At 40.1% G+C, this 19,255-nt stretch overlaps 1 protein-coding gene and 1 long non-coding RNA gene across 9 annotated transcripts in view; one reads left to right on the forward strand and one right to left on the reverse strand.

Moving 5' to 3' along the window:
- Positions 1–1,890: 1,890 nt before the first annotated feature.
- LOC147916356 (uncharacterized) overlaps positions 1,891–19,255 on the forward strand; it is a 33,269-nt gene continuing 15,904 nt past the window's right edge. Inside the window, exons 1-2 of the long non-coding RNA XR_015553252.1 lie at positions 1,891–2,399; positions 3,455–3,500. This is a non-coding gene — a long non-coding RNA (uncharacterized LOC147916356). The remainder of the gene's footprint in view (positions 2,400–3,454; positions 3,501–19,255) is intronic.
- Positions 6,901–19,255, reverse strand: part of ICA1L (islet cell autoantigen 1 like) — a 70,350-nt gene continuing 57,995 nt past the window's right edge. For 7 of the 8 annotated variants that reach the window (XM_087435641.1, XM_087435636.1, XM_087435638.1 and 4 more), the window contains 3 exons: positions 14,578–14,832; positions 10,973–11,062; positions 6,901–7,268 (listed from right to left, as the gene is read on the reverse strand). In XM_087435641.1, coding sequence (XP_087291767.1) covers positions 7,153–7,268; positions 10,973–11,062; positions 14,578–14,832 — 461 coding nt within the window. In that variant the 3' untranslated portion in view covers positions 6,901–7,152. The remainder of the gene's footprint in view (positions 7,269–10,972; positions 11,063–14,577; positions 14,833–19,255) is intronic. The other variant, XM_087435639.1, reaches the window with a different exon arrangement.

Here is a 19,255-nt window from a genome sequence, read left to right on the forward strand (position 1 = left end):
AGAGATTAGCTGGGGCAGTTTCATTCTAAAGTGCACTAGAGGGCTTTATTCTTTCGTTTTGGTAATTCATATTTGTGAAACCAGCCATGTTCTTCCTTTGTGACAGTAGGTTATAAATGCGAGACAGTTGTTCAAGTGGAGGGCCCACAACAGAACTAGTCAGCTGGGCACCACTGAAGACTGCATGCTGTGTAACCACTGAGGAAGCAGAGACACCTTTGAAGTGAAGTAAAAAAGCCACACAGCTGTCAGTCATAAAAAGTGGTCACCAATTACTTTGTAAAAAATTCTAAAATTTACTTCTGGGGGAAACGTTAACCAGAATTTGGGGATAGCTAATGTATATATATTTACATTATAGTTTAATACGGTATCAAATGCAAAGAGAATCTCTCAAATTTGGCACAAAATTTTCTCCCATTTTTTCTCTCAGTCTTTTCTGTCTACTTTTAAAGAGGTTGAGAGGAGAAAATGTAGATTTCAAGTTGGGTGTTCCTCTCTTCCTCCATTTATTTGATTTTTTTTTTTTTTGGCTTTGATTCATTAGTATTAAATATACCCCCAAGAAAGTTTTTAGGCCTGGAATGATCCTTGTCCTTCAAGTGCTTTTAAGTGGCTGGGTGTGAAATACAGTGTCCTCTTCACAGCAGATCCCTGCCAATGTAGATCAGTAACAGGTGGTTTCCTTCTAAGATTAGGTGTGCTTTTTAAATATCTTTGTTTTAAACTTCTACTAGAACATGGTATGATAATACAAATAGCCTTTGTATCTCTTTGGTTCAGTGTTTTTCAAACTGTTGGGATCTTGAAATGAATTAAATGGGTCCAGCCAACATTTTTTTTTAATGAAGCAGACCCGAAAACCTAAATATATTCATACATAAGGAGAGTATTACTTGTAAAACTTTTGCTAGACATGAAGATCCATACATACTAGGTTGTAAAGTAAAATGTATTTCTCACTGAGTTGTAATCAAAATGATCTGAAAAATACTGCTTAGATACAGCTTTTGTGTGTGTGTCTTAGGTTGGTATGGAGTCTTAACACAGGTGAGACTGGAGGCTTTAAGGCACTACTTCTACCGCTCTTTAATAAGTATCTCCAAATTGCTGGTTTTGTAAAAAAAAAAAAAAAAAATACTTGTCTTTTCAGCACTTTGCATCTTCCTCAAACTGAGAATTTCTCTCCATATGCTCTTCATTTGATTTTATACGCTAGCATGGATCAGTCCTGCTAAATCATTGTTTTCTGGGAGACTGTCAGGGAGGCTCTGATGGTTAAAAACCAGGAATGTAACCCTTCGTCTCAGTTCCATGCCGTAAGCAGTGTTTTTGAGACCCTTGAGATGATTCAGAGGAGAGGCAGAAACAGCCCTGGATCTAAGGCCGCCGTTGGGGTCTTGGTCTGGCTCTGCGGCCTCATGGTCATGGGGTCTTGGGCAAGGAAGCCGCCTCTTTGAACCTCAGTTCTCATATTTACGTGATGAAGGAAGTGCTGGAGACAGTGCTGTCAGTCAAATGGCTAATGAACAGCAAAGCAGCTTGACCTATAAAATGGAAGCAAACACTTATCATCTCCTTTACCTTTTGTTAGGGAAGTTTATTCATTCCTTAGGAAAGCCAAAAGTTTTTGGTCATGGGAAATGGTCCCATAAAATTCTTTTTTAGCTTGTAAAGTCTAATGTAGTCAAGGGTGTTGAGCTGAAATCCTAATAAAAATAGGTAACACTTAACTGATAACTTACCAAGTGCCAGGCACTTTATATGTTACTGTTTAATCTTTTTTTTTTTTTTTGAGGAAGATTGGCCCTGAGCTAACATCTATTGCCAATCTTCCTTTTTTTTTTTTTCTCCCCGAAGCCCCAGTAGATAGTTGTATGTCATAGTTGTACATCTTTCTAGTTGCTTTATGTGGGACGCCGCCTCAGCATGGCCTGATGAGCGGTGAGGAAGTCTGCACCAGGATCCAAACGGGTGAACCCGGGCTGCTGAACCGGAACGTGCGAACTTAACCTCTGCGCCACCGGGCTGGCCCCTACCCTAATGTTTACAATAACCTTATGAAGCGGGGTACTGGTATTTTTACAGTCCTGTAGATGACAAAATTGGAATTAGATTAGGTAACTTATTCATGGTCCTACATCTGGGAAATGTCGAAGTCAGCTTTGAACCGAGTCTGACTCGAGGCTTCCAGCTTAACCACAAAGCCTTACTACTACTACTTCTGGAACGGTGACGTTAATAAAATAGTGTTTAGTATCATTGCAGATGATGTGCTATTGGGCCGTCGCCTTGTTTGTTCTCCTCTCTAGTCCTCTTCATCACTTCCACTGCTGGCAGCTTGGTTCAGAGGGCGAAGAGAAAGTGAGCTGGTTAGACACTGGTTCCTGACCAAGCAAGTGAGTGACATGAGTCCTCAGCTCTCTGGGTTTTAATGTTGCTATTGCTGCAGAAATTCGAGAGACATTTTCTTTTTTTTTTGATTTGGGGAGCACATCTTTTAGAGAGGCAGAAAGTGACTTCAGTCACCTTTTTGGTGGATTTTTTTACCAGACTTTTTGAGAAAAAGACTTAGAAAAGTAATTTTTTAATCTCGATAACTTGGTATGCCCATTTCAGACAGAGAAGACAATAAAATGAAATCACCTGGATCACAATTTAATTCATATGTGATCCCAAAGGTACTATAAAATAACAGAATATGTATATAATGTTAAAAGTGGTTATTCATGGATGGTAGGGCTATGGATGATTTTTCTTATACTTTTTAGTATTTGCCAGACTTTTAAAAGAGAGGGTATTGGGCTGGCCTGGTGGCGCAAGCAGTTAAGTGTGTGCGCTCCACTGGCGGCCCGGGGTTCGCGGGTTCGGATCCTGGGCGCGCACCGACGCACCGCTTGTCAGGCCATGCTGTGGCGGCATCCCATATAAAGTGGAGGAAGATGGGCATGGATGTGAGCCCAGGGCCAGTCTTCCTCAGCAAAAAGAGGAGGATTGGCAGATGTTAGCTCAGGGCTGATCTTCTTCACCAAAAAAAAAAAGGGTATTACTTTGAAATGGGAAAAAGGAAACAACCTTTTTTTTTTAACAGTACAAACATGCACTTCAAAATCTTACCGGTTAGCACCACCCAGACCTTTATCTCCTTTTTGTATTTACTTTTTGGACATTAAACGATTTGTTTACACCACTGAATGAGGAACCACGTCTTGACTTTAAATGCCAAGGACAGTTTTTATTGAACTCTTCAGTTTTCTTTTAAATGACACATAAAAGATGGAAGAAGATATTTTATGTTGGGCTTTTGAAAGTGACCAACAGACATTTTTCTTCCCATCCTGTTCCATAGGTTTTCTTTGCCATATTTAAACACCCTACCATTGAATGTTTTAAATGCCTTACTTTCAATACTGCTGAATTAGTTACTATTTTACAATTTGTATTTCCTTCCCAGTTTAGTTTCTATATCCCAAGACTCTGCGGCTGCCTCACTGCTCAAGGTAAGGAAGGACAGGGCTGGGGGGCCGGCCCGTGGCATAGCGGTTAAGTGCACGGGCTCTGCTGCTGGCGGCCTGGGTTTGGATCCCTGGTGCGCACCGACACACCACTTGTCAGGCCATGCTGTGGCAGCGTCCCATATAAAGTGGAGGAAGATGGGCACAGATGTTAGCCCAGGGCCAGTCTTCCTCAGCAAAAAGAGGAGGATTGGCATGAATGTTAGCTCAGGGCTGATTGTCCTCACCAAAAAAAAAAAAAAAAAAAAAAAGGAAGTGCAGGGCCCTGCGATGTGATGGAAGACGGAAATAACTGGATCGATCCTGGCTGGCTTCTTTCTGCTCCTGCCTTCAGCAAATCAGGTTAAATACTATGGCTTATGTTTCATTGGTTATTGCTTCTAGGCTCAAAATTTTGATATTCAAAAGTTGTATTTTGTTACTGAGTATTGACACAAGAACACACATTCTGTTATTTCCCATATCTTACAAAGTCCCTTCTGTATGAAGTAAATCAGAAAGAGACAGCCTTACCAGGATATGAATTGCCTTCATTTTATTTTCATTCTGTGGTATCCGTATCAATTCAAACTACCTTGTCACTACTATGGTCCTGAGGTAAAACCCAAGTTTTTGAATAGGGAAACAAAACAAGAATTGGACTCGTATTGAATATTTTAGGAAATAAACTTTTTTTAATGCCATCTTGTAATCTTTATTAAAAGAGGCTCAGAAAAATAGATAGAGCACATTCAGACTTCCTTTGTTCTTATGCTGTAAGACCTCTGCGTCCAGGTGGTCTATAGAGTTACGTGAAACAAATATCCATAGTTGAAATACAAACACTTTCTTCATTGTGCAAATACTGAAACCTGTTTTGCTAAAATACAGTTTTTATGTTTCTAACCATGTCAGAGCTATGTTTTACAATTAATGAAAGATTTCAACAATTACAGAGTTACACCAATCTGATCTTAACATGCCCTGGTACTCCTGCCTCTCTCGTGAAGTGGTTGTAGGAATAGTAGGCAAATTTTAGTTCTTCTGGAGCTTTTCTTAAGGTCAAATGCATTATTTGGTATTAAAAAGTAAAAGACAGGCATTTTTCCCCCATTTAATATAAAAAGCATCCATTTATTTTGAAACAGTTGTTCTCAGCCTACCCTTGGTTTAGGTTCATTAGTTTACTTCTCATTGAATGGTCGATGTAGAGTCAGACAACAACTGACCCCCTTTCTGTGCTGTGTTTATCCTGTCCCTCCTTTCACTCCCGACTGGGTATGTGGTTGGTTTCCTATATTAGCAGCGTAGGTGTGAACAGCTGCATTTCTGTTTCTGGCCCCTAAATTGATGACTGAGCTTCAAATAACTAATCTTGAGAAAACATGAATGGTTACCTTGATTTTAATAAAGTTTTCAATGTGCTCTTCAAAAACAAGGTGGTTAGACTTGTTGAAGTTATAGCTAGACTTGATAAGGCAGTTAGTGTTGCTTTTGGGTTAAATGGGCAACTACATACTCTGTGTTGAAAGAGAAAATGTTCCAGAAACTAAGAATTGAGTAATAAAAATCCCTTGTCTATTTTTATTTCTATTTTTGAGAACCTTTGCTCTTGGAAAATTGAGGGCAGGATCCCTTCACATCCCATTGTCTGGGATTCGGGCTTCTGGCTTAGAGAGACTAGTGGTTTTCCTCTGTATCGAGGTGTCTGTTTATACGAGACAACGGCTGCTGCTCTGCGTGCATGAGAGGGAGATACACAAATATTTTTGAACTAATGCATTAGTGAAAATTAGTGAAAGAAAAACGGCACAAATTCAAGACAAATTGAATTTTTTTGAGGTACTCAAGGTTCAGAGCACAGAGTCACTATGGGTATAGAATTTAGATTGTGATTTGTGATCATAACCCTTGGGGATTCACTCTTGGCCGAACAATGACAGTATTGCCTTCTGGGGTATTTCACTGAATAAAAAGAGTTAAAAATGCTTCTAAAGGGATAACCAAATAAAGAAATAGGAATAAGCATGTGGAAAGATGTTAATGAAAGACTTCATAACCTTTTCCTGAGTCCCTGTTTCTGACCCTCAGAGAAGGTCTTCCCAGGCTATGCAGGACTTGGCCAGAGTAGTGGTTTTCTGGAGAGCTCATGGGCGTTCAGATCGTAGTTAAGGCCGGACTGCTGTGGATGGGAGGTGCACTGCATTTTACTTACTCTGTCTGGTTCATTCCTACCTAAAAAATGGTTTTCTATATACAAGTTGGACATTACAAGCAATTCTCTCATAAATAATAAATAAGCCTGTTTAGAACTAGAAGCATATGGAAACTACTGTGAACAACTTAAAATGTTTCCCTATGGAGCTACAATGGATTGGATGACAAAAATAAGACACCTAGAGAACTGCTTCAAAACCAAAGGGTGCAAGAAAAAAGAACAGGAAGTTGAGTGACTGATGGTGTACACAGTGGCTGTGTTTTTCCTTTGCTTACACTAATTTCCATTAACTAGCCTTCCCTCCAATGCTTAGATGCTAAACCCTGTCAGGGTGATAGTTTTTCCTTAGTAATCAAACAGAGACCCAGATGATGTTACCCACAGAAAGGGCAAGTGGAAAAATAAGACACTCCCTTAATGATCATGTAGAGCTTTCTGTAACTGCCAGAACATATTCTGGGTTAAGTCAAGTCAAGAAATATGGGGTAAGCATGCAGATATATATAAGGATAAGGTGTTTAGAATTTTCCCTCATTCAGACAGAAGTTTCTGGGTAATTTCAGGAATACTATTGCCAGTTGCTTAGGGAGGGTCCTCTCCTTGTTTTCTTTTCAGGAAGAGTGTGAATACTGCACTTTTATGGTAGCAATGTGTGAAAACCAGGCCTGGAGACACCTGCACGACGTCTTGACTATTGCTGGACATTCTTGTGGTTTATGAGATGGGAAGAGCAATGTTTCCGTTTCTGCGGAGGATGGACCTAGCAAATAACTCATCCTGCTATGCCCCATGAAAGTTCAATAATAGAATTGAGGGGTGTCCATGATTTTGTATGAAGGAAAAACTAAATAATATAACATTTTAGCCTCCAAGCAGAGAAAACAAGCAGGAAGTTTCTCTGTGGTTTCATTACAGCAAATTGAGTTCTCAAATCGTACTCTGCCTTCCTAACTCAAGACAAATCTGGTCTGGTTCTAAGTGCTCTTTTCCACAACAGAAAATTCCCCTACCACTGTTTTATTTAAAAACCAACCCCCAACCACAACCCAACGTACATGCCGTCCTTTACCTACACAGAATTCTCACACCAGCAATGCCAGTTAGACGTAAAAGGCTTTCCAAAGAAATAAGCCCCACTCCTTACTGACAGAAGTACTCCTGGCTGTTATTCTGAAATACATTTTGGTATCTATTTCAGACTCATTTTTTAATTTTCTAATATTTTCCACATATTATCAACAGCTGCAAATCCAAGATATAAAAAAGATACTTAATCTATTCAAATGTGGTCCTCACCATCTGTCTAAAGTTGGCTGACAAGTGTGATATCGGCAAACCTGATGCTTTTGTGTCTGGGTTACAAAATAAACTCCTTTCCACAAAGGCAATATGTTGCAAAATTGATGTCTCAAAGCCATTGAAATGACATCATAACTTCAGTCACGCATTAAGTAGTTCATCGTCTGAGTGTCCAATAGCATCTGGGTTTGAAAGTGGATCCAAGTCTGCAAATAGACTGAACCAGGCTGACATGTCTTGGTTACACTTGTTGGGAGCTATTAAACAAGAAAAAAAACACATTTAGGAGTCTCAGATTTTTGAAATCATATTACTGTATCACTTTTATGATTTTAAAGTCGATGCTTCTTTTGAATCAAAATTTAGGACAACTGACAAGAATAAACTATCAATGATATCTCCTTGAGGATAATTTTGAAAAGCAGATGCAGATACCTTGTGTTTTGCTAAGGCTCTTAGATATAAGTAATTGCATGTTGCTCTGAGAAAGGACTTGATTAAAAGGAAAAGGCAGGGCTGGCCCCGTGGCTTAGCGGTTGAGTGTTCGCACTCCGCTGCCAGCGGCCCGGGTTCGGATCCCAGGTGCGCACCGACGCACAGCTCCTCCGGCCATGCTGAGGCCGCGTCCCACATACAGCAACTAGAAGGATGTGCAGCTATGATAGACAACTATCTACTGGGACTTTGGGGGAAAAATAAATAAATAAAATCTTTAAAAGGAAAAGGCAGGCAGTAGTAGAGTCTTCTTAGCAACACTAACATAATGTACACAAGGCTCTCAGATAAGGTTCAAAATTAAAAGTAACTTTTGCTCCTACAAAGCAGGAACATTACATTTGTAAACTCAGTGCTTAAAATCTATATTTATTATGAGAGTAGTATTAAACATAAGGAAAAAAAAATCTCCCTAATCCTATCACATTAACACACCCAACAGTTGTCATTTTGGTTTACAGTTGTTTCCTTTGTCTTTTCCATGTATGCTCTACAAATTTTTGATATAGATTTTATGGAGTAGATTGTGTCTCAGATACAACTTTCTGTTAACCAACTCCCTCTCCCTGTGGAGACTGGAAAAATCTCGTATGTCAACACTCTACTAGTTTACTGTGGCAGATATTCAAAGATACACATTTGGGCTGAAGGCTGGGACTAATAAAGAATGCACAGTAGCACAGACAGTGGGTCATATCAGAAGGCTAGGCTCTTGAAAGCCAAGGGATCCAGAAAGCAGGGCTGAGACCCAGGAGACAATCTGAAGACTGAGATAAGAGACCAGAGACACAGGGGGCAAAGGATGGAAGGCAGTCCTACTGGGAAGAGTCTAAGGCAACCCTCTTTTGTGATCATGGTTACCACTTTCCACAGACCAGAGAACTGGAGTTGGGGCTGTGGGGATCCCAAGCCTCAAGGATCAGGACAGAGTGAAAGGCTTCAGTGTGTGTCCAGTTATGTTTCTGGGAACCCCAATGTAGTCAGTGAAACTCACTTAAGTTCTGACTTTGAGTCCTGGGCACACGACCTACTAATAAGTAATAATGGGCAAGTCAGTGAACCTCAGGGCTCTTATTTCCTCATCTGTAAAGTAATAATCATATAATTTATCATTAAACCAGGATACTTGAGAGTGAACAGGGGCTTTTAATAATTATGATGGAAGAACAGGTGTCACCCAGGAGACACAGTCATTGCAGTAATCCCTGGCCTCCCTGATGAGTAGGTGACAGTTGCACAGCGTTTTGCAAATGTGGGATGGTTTTATAGTCATCTGTCACAATGGGACGGGAGGGTCTTACACTATTTTCATGGGGGCTCTCCTTATGTACACTTTTCTTGCCTCCAGAGATTCTTACAGGACAACAAATAGAAAATGAATGAATTACACTGAACTGTAATATACATGTAGATAAAAAGAACCAAATAACTGTTATTAATTTTCATAAAGTAAAAGCAACCATAAACAAAACCAACATCAAGAAACAGACATGACCATTCCTTAGTTCCCCCTTGTGATATAAACTATTGAAAAAACCTGAATCCATACTGATAATAAATGGGGGAGAGGTCTTTTGTTTACACAGAGTATTGAAGGCTGGTGGATGGAGTGAATTATATGGCATGTGAATTATATGTCAATAAGGCTGTTTTAAAAATGTGATCAGTGGATGAATGGATAAACAAAATGTGGTCTGTCCATACAATGGAGTACTATTCAACCTTTAAAAGGAAGTCAGTCCTGTCAAATGCTACAACATGGATGAACCTTGAGGACATTATAAGACTGTCACAAAAAGACAAATACTGTATGATTCCGCCTTTATGAGGTATCTAAAGTAGTTAAATTCATAGAAACAAAGTAAAAATGGTGGCTACTGGGGGCTGGGGGGAGGGGGAAAAGAGTTGTTGTTTAATGGGTATAAAGTTACAGATGTGCAAGATGGAAAGGTTCTGGAGAAAGATCTGTTTCACAACAATGTGCATATGCTTAACGTTACTGAACTGTACAGTTAAAAATGGTCAAGATGGTAAATTTTGTTACGTGTTTTCTACCACAATAAAAAAAACTGTGGGGGGAGTAGTGGGGTTGGAAAATCATCATTTTCACCCATTAGAGTAAAGACTGAATCAGGCAAAAAGCAACAGTAGATGCTAAACTGAAGTGGAAATTCTGATGAAGAGCAGGATGTGTGCACGGTCTCAGAGAGTCTCCCCACAGACGGCTTAGTAATTGCAAGAAAGAGTAAAATAAAATAGTAATTATAGAGGGAAAAAACTGGACACCACCTTGAATGAGTGGTCAAAATTAACATCACCAATGAGGGAGAGAGGGACAGTGCAAGCTTTCAGACGAGAAGCTCTGAGAAAGGAAGGGCACCTCTGCGGTATCCCAGTGGAGAATGAATGACCTGAGTTGAACCATGAGGAGACCTCAGATAAAACTGAAATACGGAGCGTTCTATCAAACACAAAAAGCGGTGGAGCAGAGGCGCTACACTCCATTAAAACGTCCACGCCCAGAAGTCAAAGAAAAGCTGTGGAAATGTTTCAGATTAAAGCAGGCTGAAGAGACAAGGCAACTGGACGCAATCCAGGCCCCTCGGCGCTGTGCCAGAGGGGCAGGTGCTGTAGAGGACACTACGGGGTCAACTCACAAAACTGGAGTACAAATACACAGTAGATTACAGGAGAGCACCATGTTAATAGTAAATTTCCTGAAGTTTACACCCATACTGCGGTTATGCAAGAGAACACCTTAGGAAACACAAGTCTTTAGGGGTGAAGGGTCATGATGGATGTCATGCACACACACACACACACACACACACACAGGCCTGCATAAAGCAAATGGGGAAAATGCTAATAGGTGAAGCTGGGGAAAGGGCACACAGGTGTTCTTTGTGCTATTTTCATTTATGCAACATTTCTGTATGTTTGAAATTCTTTCCAATTAAAAAGTTTAAAAAAATCAACATCAGTGACTAAGATGTATCTAAAATCCTGCAAGACAGTGTGTCTATTTTCTATGTACACCCTACATGGTATTTACAACATGGCCCAGCTCTGCAGACAACAACATGGTTAAGTACTCAATATATGTTAGCAATTACTATGTACCAGGCTCCATGCTAAGTGCCTGAGTGCATTCTTTGTCAATAGGCATCCTGTAATCAAAGAGCATCTTCCATCCCTAATGGTATGTATTATCCATTATCAACAAACATTAACACAAAATGTAAAAGATTAAAATACAGAATTTAGTTTACTATGACGATCTCACAATTTCTATTCAATTCTTTCCATGGTGAGGGGTAGCCAGCTATAGCTTTCATTTTAATTCATCAGTAAGAAAATATTTTTTTGGACAATATGAGGCGAAGACTATAAAGTGATCCTTTTCTAAACTTATCTGAATTCAACTGATTGTTAATATGATGGCAAAGAATATAAATAAATAACTTACATTTTGTTAACTTCTTTGGACTCTGTGAAGGCACTGGCTGGTTATCAGTGTGTGAAAGAGGAAGTTCTAATCTCCCTTGGGAGGCCCAGCCTGGAGGGAGGGAAGTAATGAATTATCCATTGTTAATCAAACAGGAAGTAGCATCAGAAAAACAAGAAAAGGTAAAAATATCTAATAAGTCCTCCAATCTTTGTACCAGGGTAAGATTCTACAGTATAAGAGATATAAAACACTTAGAATTTATCTGCAATTATGTGTTTTATTCCAATCATCTAAATTTAGTCCCAGCTAAAGTTAGACTTCCTTACATTTTTCAAAGTGATTTTAAAATAAATAAATTTTTTTCTTTTTAACAATTGCTAATGGATAAGATATAAAAAGAGAAGTTCTAAGGAGTTAGGAAGAGAGCAAACAGACCTGACAATTAGAATCTCGAAACCCATAAATATGTTTATACCCTTGGACTCGGTAATCCCATTCCAAATTTATCTTAAATAATTTAACTGAAGGAAAAACATGCATGATTATGTTTATTGCAGCATTATCTATAAGATGAAAAAGAATAAGGAAGGAATTAAGTAGATTATGGTGGATAAATGTGACAAAATACTATATGCAGACATTAGAAAGTCTCTCTGTGAAGACTCGCGGTAACACACAGAAGCGTTTGCTATAACATGAAAAGGTGTTTACGCTGTAGTTAAAGCACAGCACTAGAAAGAACTTGGATTATCCTGCCAACTACCTTCCTTGTATAGAAGAGATCATTTGAGGCCCAAGTTCTTACTTGGGTTCCTAGAACAGATCTTTGGACCCTCGGGGCAGCGCACTTTCCTGGTCTCCATCACAGAGAAAAAGAAGTGGACATAGAGGGAAGGCTGAAGGAGCTAAAGGACCAGATTCTGGTCCCCTCCAAACTGTCTAAACTGCCTGATGACCTTGAGCAAGACACTCAAACACTGAGAATCGACTGCCTCGGCTATCCCATGGAATACACTGTCAGCCTGCAGGCCGGGACCAGATAGGTGTTCTGAGTGGTGAGGAAATATCGTCGATATTGCCAGAAAACAGGAGAAGAATCCAGTGCTACTAGAGATGTGCCAAGTGAAGGAGAAAGAGATCCTTAACTCAGGAGGAGCCCACAGTGGAGAATGAGTGAGTTAGTAAATCTTTATAACTATTGGGCCGTTGATATGCGACACGAGAGTGATTGTTTTCTAAAATTTTACTATAGCAAAACATCTAGATAGAGTGTCTCTTTATCAAATAATACTGTCCATTCTTATGTAGGGGGAAGAGGGAGAATCTCCCTCTGCCCTTTTCCTTAAGGTTCTTATGGCTGGCCAAATAATTAACAAGACATGTTAGCAGGAGAAAATAATACCAAGTTTAATAACATGTATACATGGGAGAAAGCAGGGACACTGCGTTTCTCAACACAATAGCAGAAATTCTCGTCTTAAATACCATGTTCAGCCAATGACAAAGGAGGATGTTGGGGGTGGGGGGAGTCAGTTACAGGAGATTACCACTAAAGCACTGTAAACAAGAGTAAGGTTATTATGCAGATTTAAGGCCTCACCTTTCACATTGATAAGCCTCTAAAAATGAGGCCATCCCCCCCTCTTCCCAATACAGAGAGGGAGATACCTTTACAAATGGAGATTTCCCTTATAAATGTAAATGTTTGTCTGGCAACTCCTCGCAGGGTCATCCAGAGAATGTGGCCAGAGAGACAGAACTTCTGATAAGAGGGGCTTGTTGGTGCCTTTCCTATTGTAATCTCCATCCTACATTATCTTTATAGCCATCATGATAGATCTGTTCCAGGAAGGAGCCACCATGTCAAATTCTTTAGGCAGTTAGTGGGGGAGGTCAAATGCCCCTGGAGAAAACCACCAAGGTAAAGAGATAGATTTCAGGGTGGCCAAATCTTGATCTCCCACACTTACCTTTAGGCTATTGAAAAAATTCTTACTGAGTGATTAACTGATATTTATTTTATTTATTGAGTAATTTATGCTGCTGTCATAGAACACACAAGGATAAATCACTCCACAGATCATGCCCTTGAGGTGCTTGCAGAGTGAATAACGTATGATGGTCTTGCAGATCAAGTATGAACATGAGTTTTTTAATACAAAGTACAGTGACTGCATTAAGACACAGGTGCCGTGAGGCTTGTTCTCAGGGGTTATAATCAACTGGGAGATGAAAGAGGGATATCAGGCAAGAGAAACTGTGATCACAGCCATGAAAACAGATAAAGCACCACGGGAGGCCGGAGAAGGGAACCCCTCCCTCTGGCAGGACTGAGGAAGTCCTCAAGGGGTGGCCGTCTTGGAGAAAACACTGGATTGGGAACGTAACGCTCAGGCTCAAGTCCACGCTCCATTACGAACACTATCATTCAAAGAAGTGACACAAGCAAAGATGCTTCAGAGGGATCTGAAAACACTCCATGTGGTCACGGAAAATCTAAGTCTCTGGAGTGAGGCAGGAGATAAGGGTGGAAATGCAGGCACAGGCAGGTTGGATCCTGGAGCTGGTGGTGCTTCATTTATTTTAAATGTAAGCAGGGTGCTGACATCAGAATCTGCTTCTTAGAGAGAAAATTCTGGAGGAAGCGTGGAGGATGACCAGGTGTTTGGGAGATCTGTTGGGACTCTTGCAGCAACCCAGGAAACCCAATGAGACTCTAAATGGCTCGGTTTGGAAGCAGAGAGGAAGAGGGGGAAGTTTGAGACATGTTTTAGAAACAATTGACAGGACTTAGTGACCAAAAAAGAAGCAGGGAGCAAAATGACTCCTGGGGTGCTGAACCGGACACAGTATGTTGGAAGAGCAGGAGAGCAGAGGGAGTCCATGACATATCAACAAAGCAGGTGACCCTTTCCTCAGGAAAACACCCCCCCGCCTTCTCCCACAGTCCTCCACTCCCGCTGCCTTGCCCGGACGGCTACTGTGGAACCAGCCTCCAGAGCTGTTCCTTTTGCTCTTGTCAACTCTGAACCCACAGGAGGAGAATACACCAAGTTTGCTAAGTGGAAGAAACAGTATGACCTGCCCTAGGTAGGGTAACTTAGCAGGTCAAGACACTGATGTTCTATGTGGAGAAGACACCTGGGAAAGTCCATGAAGAGAGTGTGGGGTTTGGTGAAGGTGGCAGGAAAGCACCCTGTCTCACTCTTGTTGACAGACTCCAGTGGGGATATTGTTATTTTTCTAGTCAACGGTGTGATTGCAGATTTCATCTAAGAGTACTGAAGTTAACATCAATATCTTTGTTGATTTTAGCATCCACATGCACATAGTTTTGTTTCATAAAGATAAAATAAGTTGTGAGGGCCGGCCCCGTGGCTTAGCGGTTAAGTGCACGCGCTCCGCTGCCGGTGGCCTGGGTTCGGATCCCGGGTGCGCACCGACGCACCGCTCCTCCGGCCATGCTGAGGCCGTGTCCCACATACAGCAACTAGAAGGATGTGCAGCTATGACATACAACTATCTACTGGGGCTTTGGGGGAAAAAATAAATAAATAAAATATTAAAAAAAAAAAAAAAGATAAAATAAGTCGTGAGTGTCCAAATGTGTCATAGGCACTTACTGTTGAAAGCTCCAGTGGCATGAAGGCCAAGGTCAAAGAGTCGTGAAGGAAGGAATCGTGAGGAATGAGCAAGCGACTCAGACCCCACCAAAGGCTCCTGGGACGAGAGACTGGCATTGGGGCTCCCAGAGGCATGCTGGCATTCTTGGGTAAATTCACGGGTACTGGAAGGACCAGGACTTAGGAGGTTGTTCAGAAATGAGAATTCCTTCTCAAAATCATCTTCCAATGAATCTACAGGTAAATCTTTTGCAACTGTTGAGTGAAAATAAAAACAGAATGGCTTTTTTCTTCTTGAAGAAATGAGGATGTTGGGCAAATCAAACTTGTTTCACTGTTCTCATACTTTATTAACATAATTTTTAAGGAAGAATTAAACTGGTTGGAAGTTTATGTGAAAGTTATTTCTAATTAGGTAGACTATAGATCAAAATGACCACATTTCACAATGAAGATATAACAGTTATGAATATCTATGTGTGAAGTAATTAAGCAACTACCTATGTAAGAGAAACTATGGGAGATACAAGTAGAAATAGAAACAAATTAATATTAGGAGACTTTACGAACCCACCATCAGTAAAAAACAGGCCAAGAGGATAAAAGTAAAGATATAAAAGATTTAAATAGCATAATCAATAAGGTCATTATTTTGATATACACATACACAAACCCTAATAGAAAATATACCTTCTTCTCAAGCATACATAGAAAATTAACAAAAATTAATTATACTAAGGTACACACAAAAAAATCAGTGAGTTTCTTAAAGTAGAAATATTATAAATAACATGCTCTGATGACAATGCAATAAAATAATTTAAAATATGAAGCCAAAAACTAAAAGGCTCTTCTACCTGTAACTTTTAATACTTTCTATTAAACAACTCTTGGTTGAAAGGGGAATGGAACTTCTGAAAAATAATGATAAAGAAGCCATTTCATATCATAATCCATGGGATATTTAAGCAGCAATTAACCAAGGAAAGGTCATGACCCTAAACAACTTTATCAACAAAAATGAAAGAGAGGGGCTTCCAGCCTGATAGAGTGAGGAGGTCTGTGATCCTCCACACCAGTTTTTAAATAACTGGTGAAAGTTACTTAAAAAACAACCATTTAAAGTCTCTAGAAATTGTTCCAAGGACATACATCAAATGAAGAAACATTTACTCAAGAAAATCTATTAAAATTCAGAAAGAAGAGAGACTGTGGTATTTGAACTAAGAACCACTCCCTTCCTCCTCTCTCCCAATTCAGCAAGATAGAAATTCCACTCTAGCCCAGAGCAGCCAAGAACACAGGGCTCCCTCTGCCCCCAGCTCTCGGTCAGGAGTGATCTTCCCAGGAGGGCACAATGTCGGCATTTCATATCCTGTCCTCAGTTACCTATGGCTAAGGCTAAGTCCTAGGGAGTACAGTCAAGAGGAGGAAGTTCCCATTTCCCGCCCAGACACCAAGACCCCAGGCATGGGATGGAGACTCTGATTTGGATGTGGCATGCTGAGAGCAGGGGGCCCTGCTCACTGGACCCTGCTCATAAGGTGGTAGTTTCATGCAGGAAGACCTACGACTGCTGTCACCCTTCTCACTTAGCACTCAGCTCCGAGAACAAGGATGTCACTCAGGGAGATATATGTCATTGTTTCCATCCCCAGATCAAGCCCTGACCCAGAGATTTTTCCTAGAAGGAGAAGCAGACTATCAAATAAATAGCTCCTAATCTTTTTTTAAAGGAAGGGACTAATTTGCAACAGTGTGGAGAAATTCAAGCCTAAGAATACTCTCACAAACAGTGGATGTTGTGGCGAAAGGCAATTGGGAGGAGATTGGTAGATTCACTGGAAATATAGGCTCAACTGTAGGCCAACTAGTTTGCCTGGAAGAACCAGGGGAAAAGCCAGCAGGGAAGAGCCTGTTCAGGGTAAGAACAAATCTCAAACACTGAGGTTGGGAACTGTCCTTTCAAAGGAGTCCAAATTTGATTGGTTTGGTCTGTAGAACAATTTATGGTCCAGGGCCTTCTTGAAAACAATAGAACAATCAGCTAGAAAGTAGTGGAGTTTAACACCCGGGTGTGGTCAGGGAAAGAGATTGTCAAAGAGAGCCCTTCCAAAACCACCGTCATCCCAGGGTGACTGTGGGTATACCTAGGCCTGCATCCCATAAGGAATAACAAGGCATGCAAAAAAAACAAGAAAGGATGACCCATACATTGGCAAGAAGGCAGACCACAGAAACTGCCTGTGAGAGTGACCAAATGTCAGATTTAACAGACAAAGCTTCAAAGTAGCCCTAATAAATATACTCAAAGAACTAAAGGAAAGCGCGATTAAAGTAAAGGAAGTGAGGTGACAGATGTGTTAATTAACTAGATGGAGAGAATCCTTTCACAACGTATACATATCAGCACAATGCACACTTTAAATATCTTACAATTTTATTTATCAATTATAGCTCAGTAAAGCTAAAAAATTTCTAAAAAGCAATCTTAAAAAAAAAGTAAAGAAAAGAAGGATGACACTGTTTCATCAAATAGAGAATATCAATAAAGAGTTAGAAATTACAAAAAAAGAACCAAATGGAAATTCTGAGATTGAAAAGTACAATAACTGAAATGAAAAAGTCACTAGACAGGATTAACCACAGATCTGAACTAGCATAAGAAAGAATTAGCTAACTTCAAGATAGATTGATAGAGATTATACAATCCAAAGAACACAGAAAAAAAAGAATGAAGAAAAATGAACAGAGAGAGCCTCAGAGAAAAGGTGGGCCAACACTAAAAGTATCAGTATACGCATAAGAGGAGTCTCAAAAGGATGGAGGGGCCAGAATCTGAAGAAATAATGGACAAAATGTCCGAACTTGGTTGAAAATATTAATCTACTCATCCAACAAGCTTAACCAAACTCAAGTAGAATCAATACAAAGAGATCCATATCAAGCCACATCATATACAAACTACTGGAAGCCAGAGAGAGAAAATCCCCACATCCATAAATTGGAAGGATCAATATTGTCCAGGTGGCAATTAATTCCAAATTAATGTAGGAATTCAACACAATACCTATCAAAATCCCACTAGGCTTTCTTTGCAGAAACTGACAAGCTGATTGTAAAATTTATATGAAAATGCAAAGGGGTTAGAATAGCCAAGACAATTCTGAAAAAAGAAAAATCTTGTGGGGTTTACACTACCTAATTTCAAAATTTATTATAAATCCACAATAATCAAGATAGTATGGTACAGGCCAAGGATAGGTATATAGGTGAGTGGAACAGAATTTAGAAACCAGAAGTATACTCTTACATTTTTTCATCACTTGATTTCAACAAAAATGTCAAGAAAACTCAATGGAGAGAGAAGAGTCTTTGCAACAAATGGTGCTGGAACAACTGGATATGCATATGCAACAAACAAAAACAAAAACAAACTAACAAAATCTTATCTCACAATGTACACAACAATTGACTCAAAATGATCACAGGCCTACATGTAAGAGCTAAAATTATAAAACTTTGAGAAGAAAACATAGGAGAAAATCTTTGTAACCTTGGGTTAAACAGAGTTCTAAGATATGACACCAAAAGAACAATCCACAGAAGAAAAAAAAGATAAATTGGACTTCATAAAACTTTTAAAAATTTGTGTTTCAGGATGCAAAATTAAGAAAATAAGAAGACTAGGATAAAATATTTACAAGTCATATATCTGACAAAGGACTTGTACCAAGAATATATAAAGAAATCTTGCAACTTAATAAGATAAATAACCCAATTAAAAAATAGGTGATAGATCTTAATAGATTTGTCAACAAAGATATATGAATGGCCAACAAGCACCTGAAAAGATGCTCAACATCATGTCACTGGAGAAATGCAAATAAAGACCACAAATTAAAAGCACTAGAATATATGTGATTAAAAAGACACACAATACCAGATGTTGATGAAGATATGGAGAAACTAGAACCTTCATATTTTGCTAGTGGGAACAAAATCATACAGCCACTTTGAAAAACAGTTTGGCAGTTCCTTAAAAAGTTAAACTCAGGGGCCGGCCCAGTGGTGCAGCAGTTGAATGCGTGCGCTCCGCTTCGGTGGCCTGGGGTTCACAGGTTCCGATCCTGGGTGCGCACCAATGCACCGCTTGTCAAGCCATGCTGTGGCAGCGTCCCATATAAAGTAGAGGAGGATGGGCACGGATGTTAGCCCAGGGCCAATCTTCCTCAGCAAAAAGAAGAGGATTGGTAGGGGCTGGCCTGCTGGTGCAAGCGGTTAAGTGTGTGCACCCTGCTTTGGCGGCCCAGGGTTCACAGGTTCGGATCCCGGGCGCGCACAGACGCACTGCTTGTCAAGCCATGCTGTGGCGGCGTCCCATATAAAGTAGAGGGAGATGGGCACGGATGTTAGCCCAGGGCCAGTCTTCCTCAGGAAAAAAAAAAAAGAGGAGGAATGGCCACAGATGTTAGCTCAGGGCTGATCTTCCTCACACACACACAAAATAAACTCAAATTTGCCATATAACCTAGCAATTCCATCCCTAGGAATCTAACAAAGAAATATGAAAACATATGTCCACACGAGGAGAAGTACTTGAATGTTCATATCAGCAATATTACAACAGCCAAAAACTGTACATAGTCCAAATGTCCATCAACTGGTAAGTGGATAA

Source organism: Ceratotherium simum, chromosome 9, assembly GCF_057802395.1.
Source record: "Ceratotherium simum simum isolate JZ-2026a chromosome 9, ASM5780239v1, whole genome shotgun sequence".
NCBI lineage: Eukaryota > Metazoa > Chordata > Mammalia > Perissodactyla > Rhinocerotidae > Ceratotherium > Ceratotherium simum.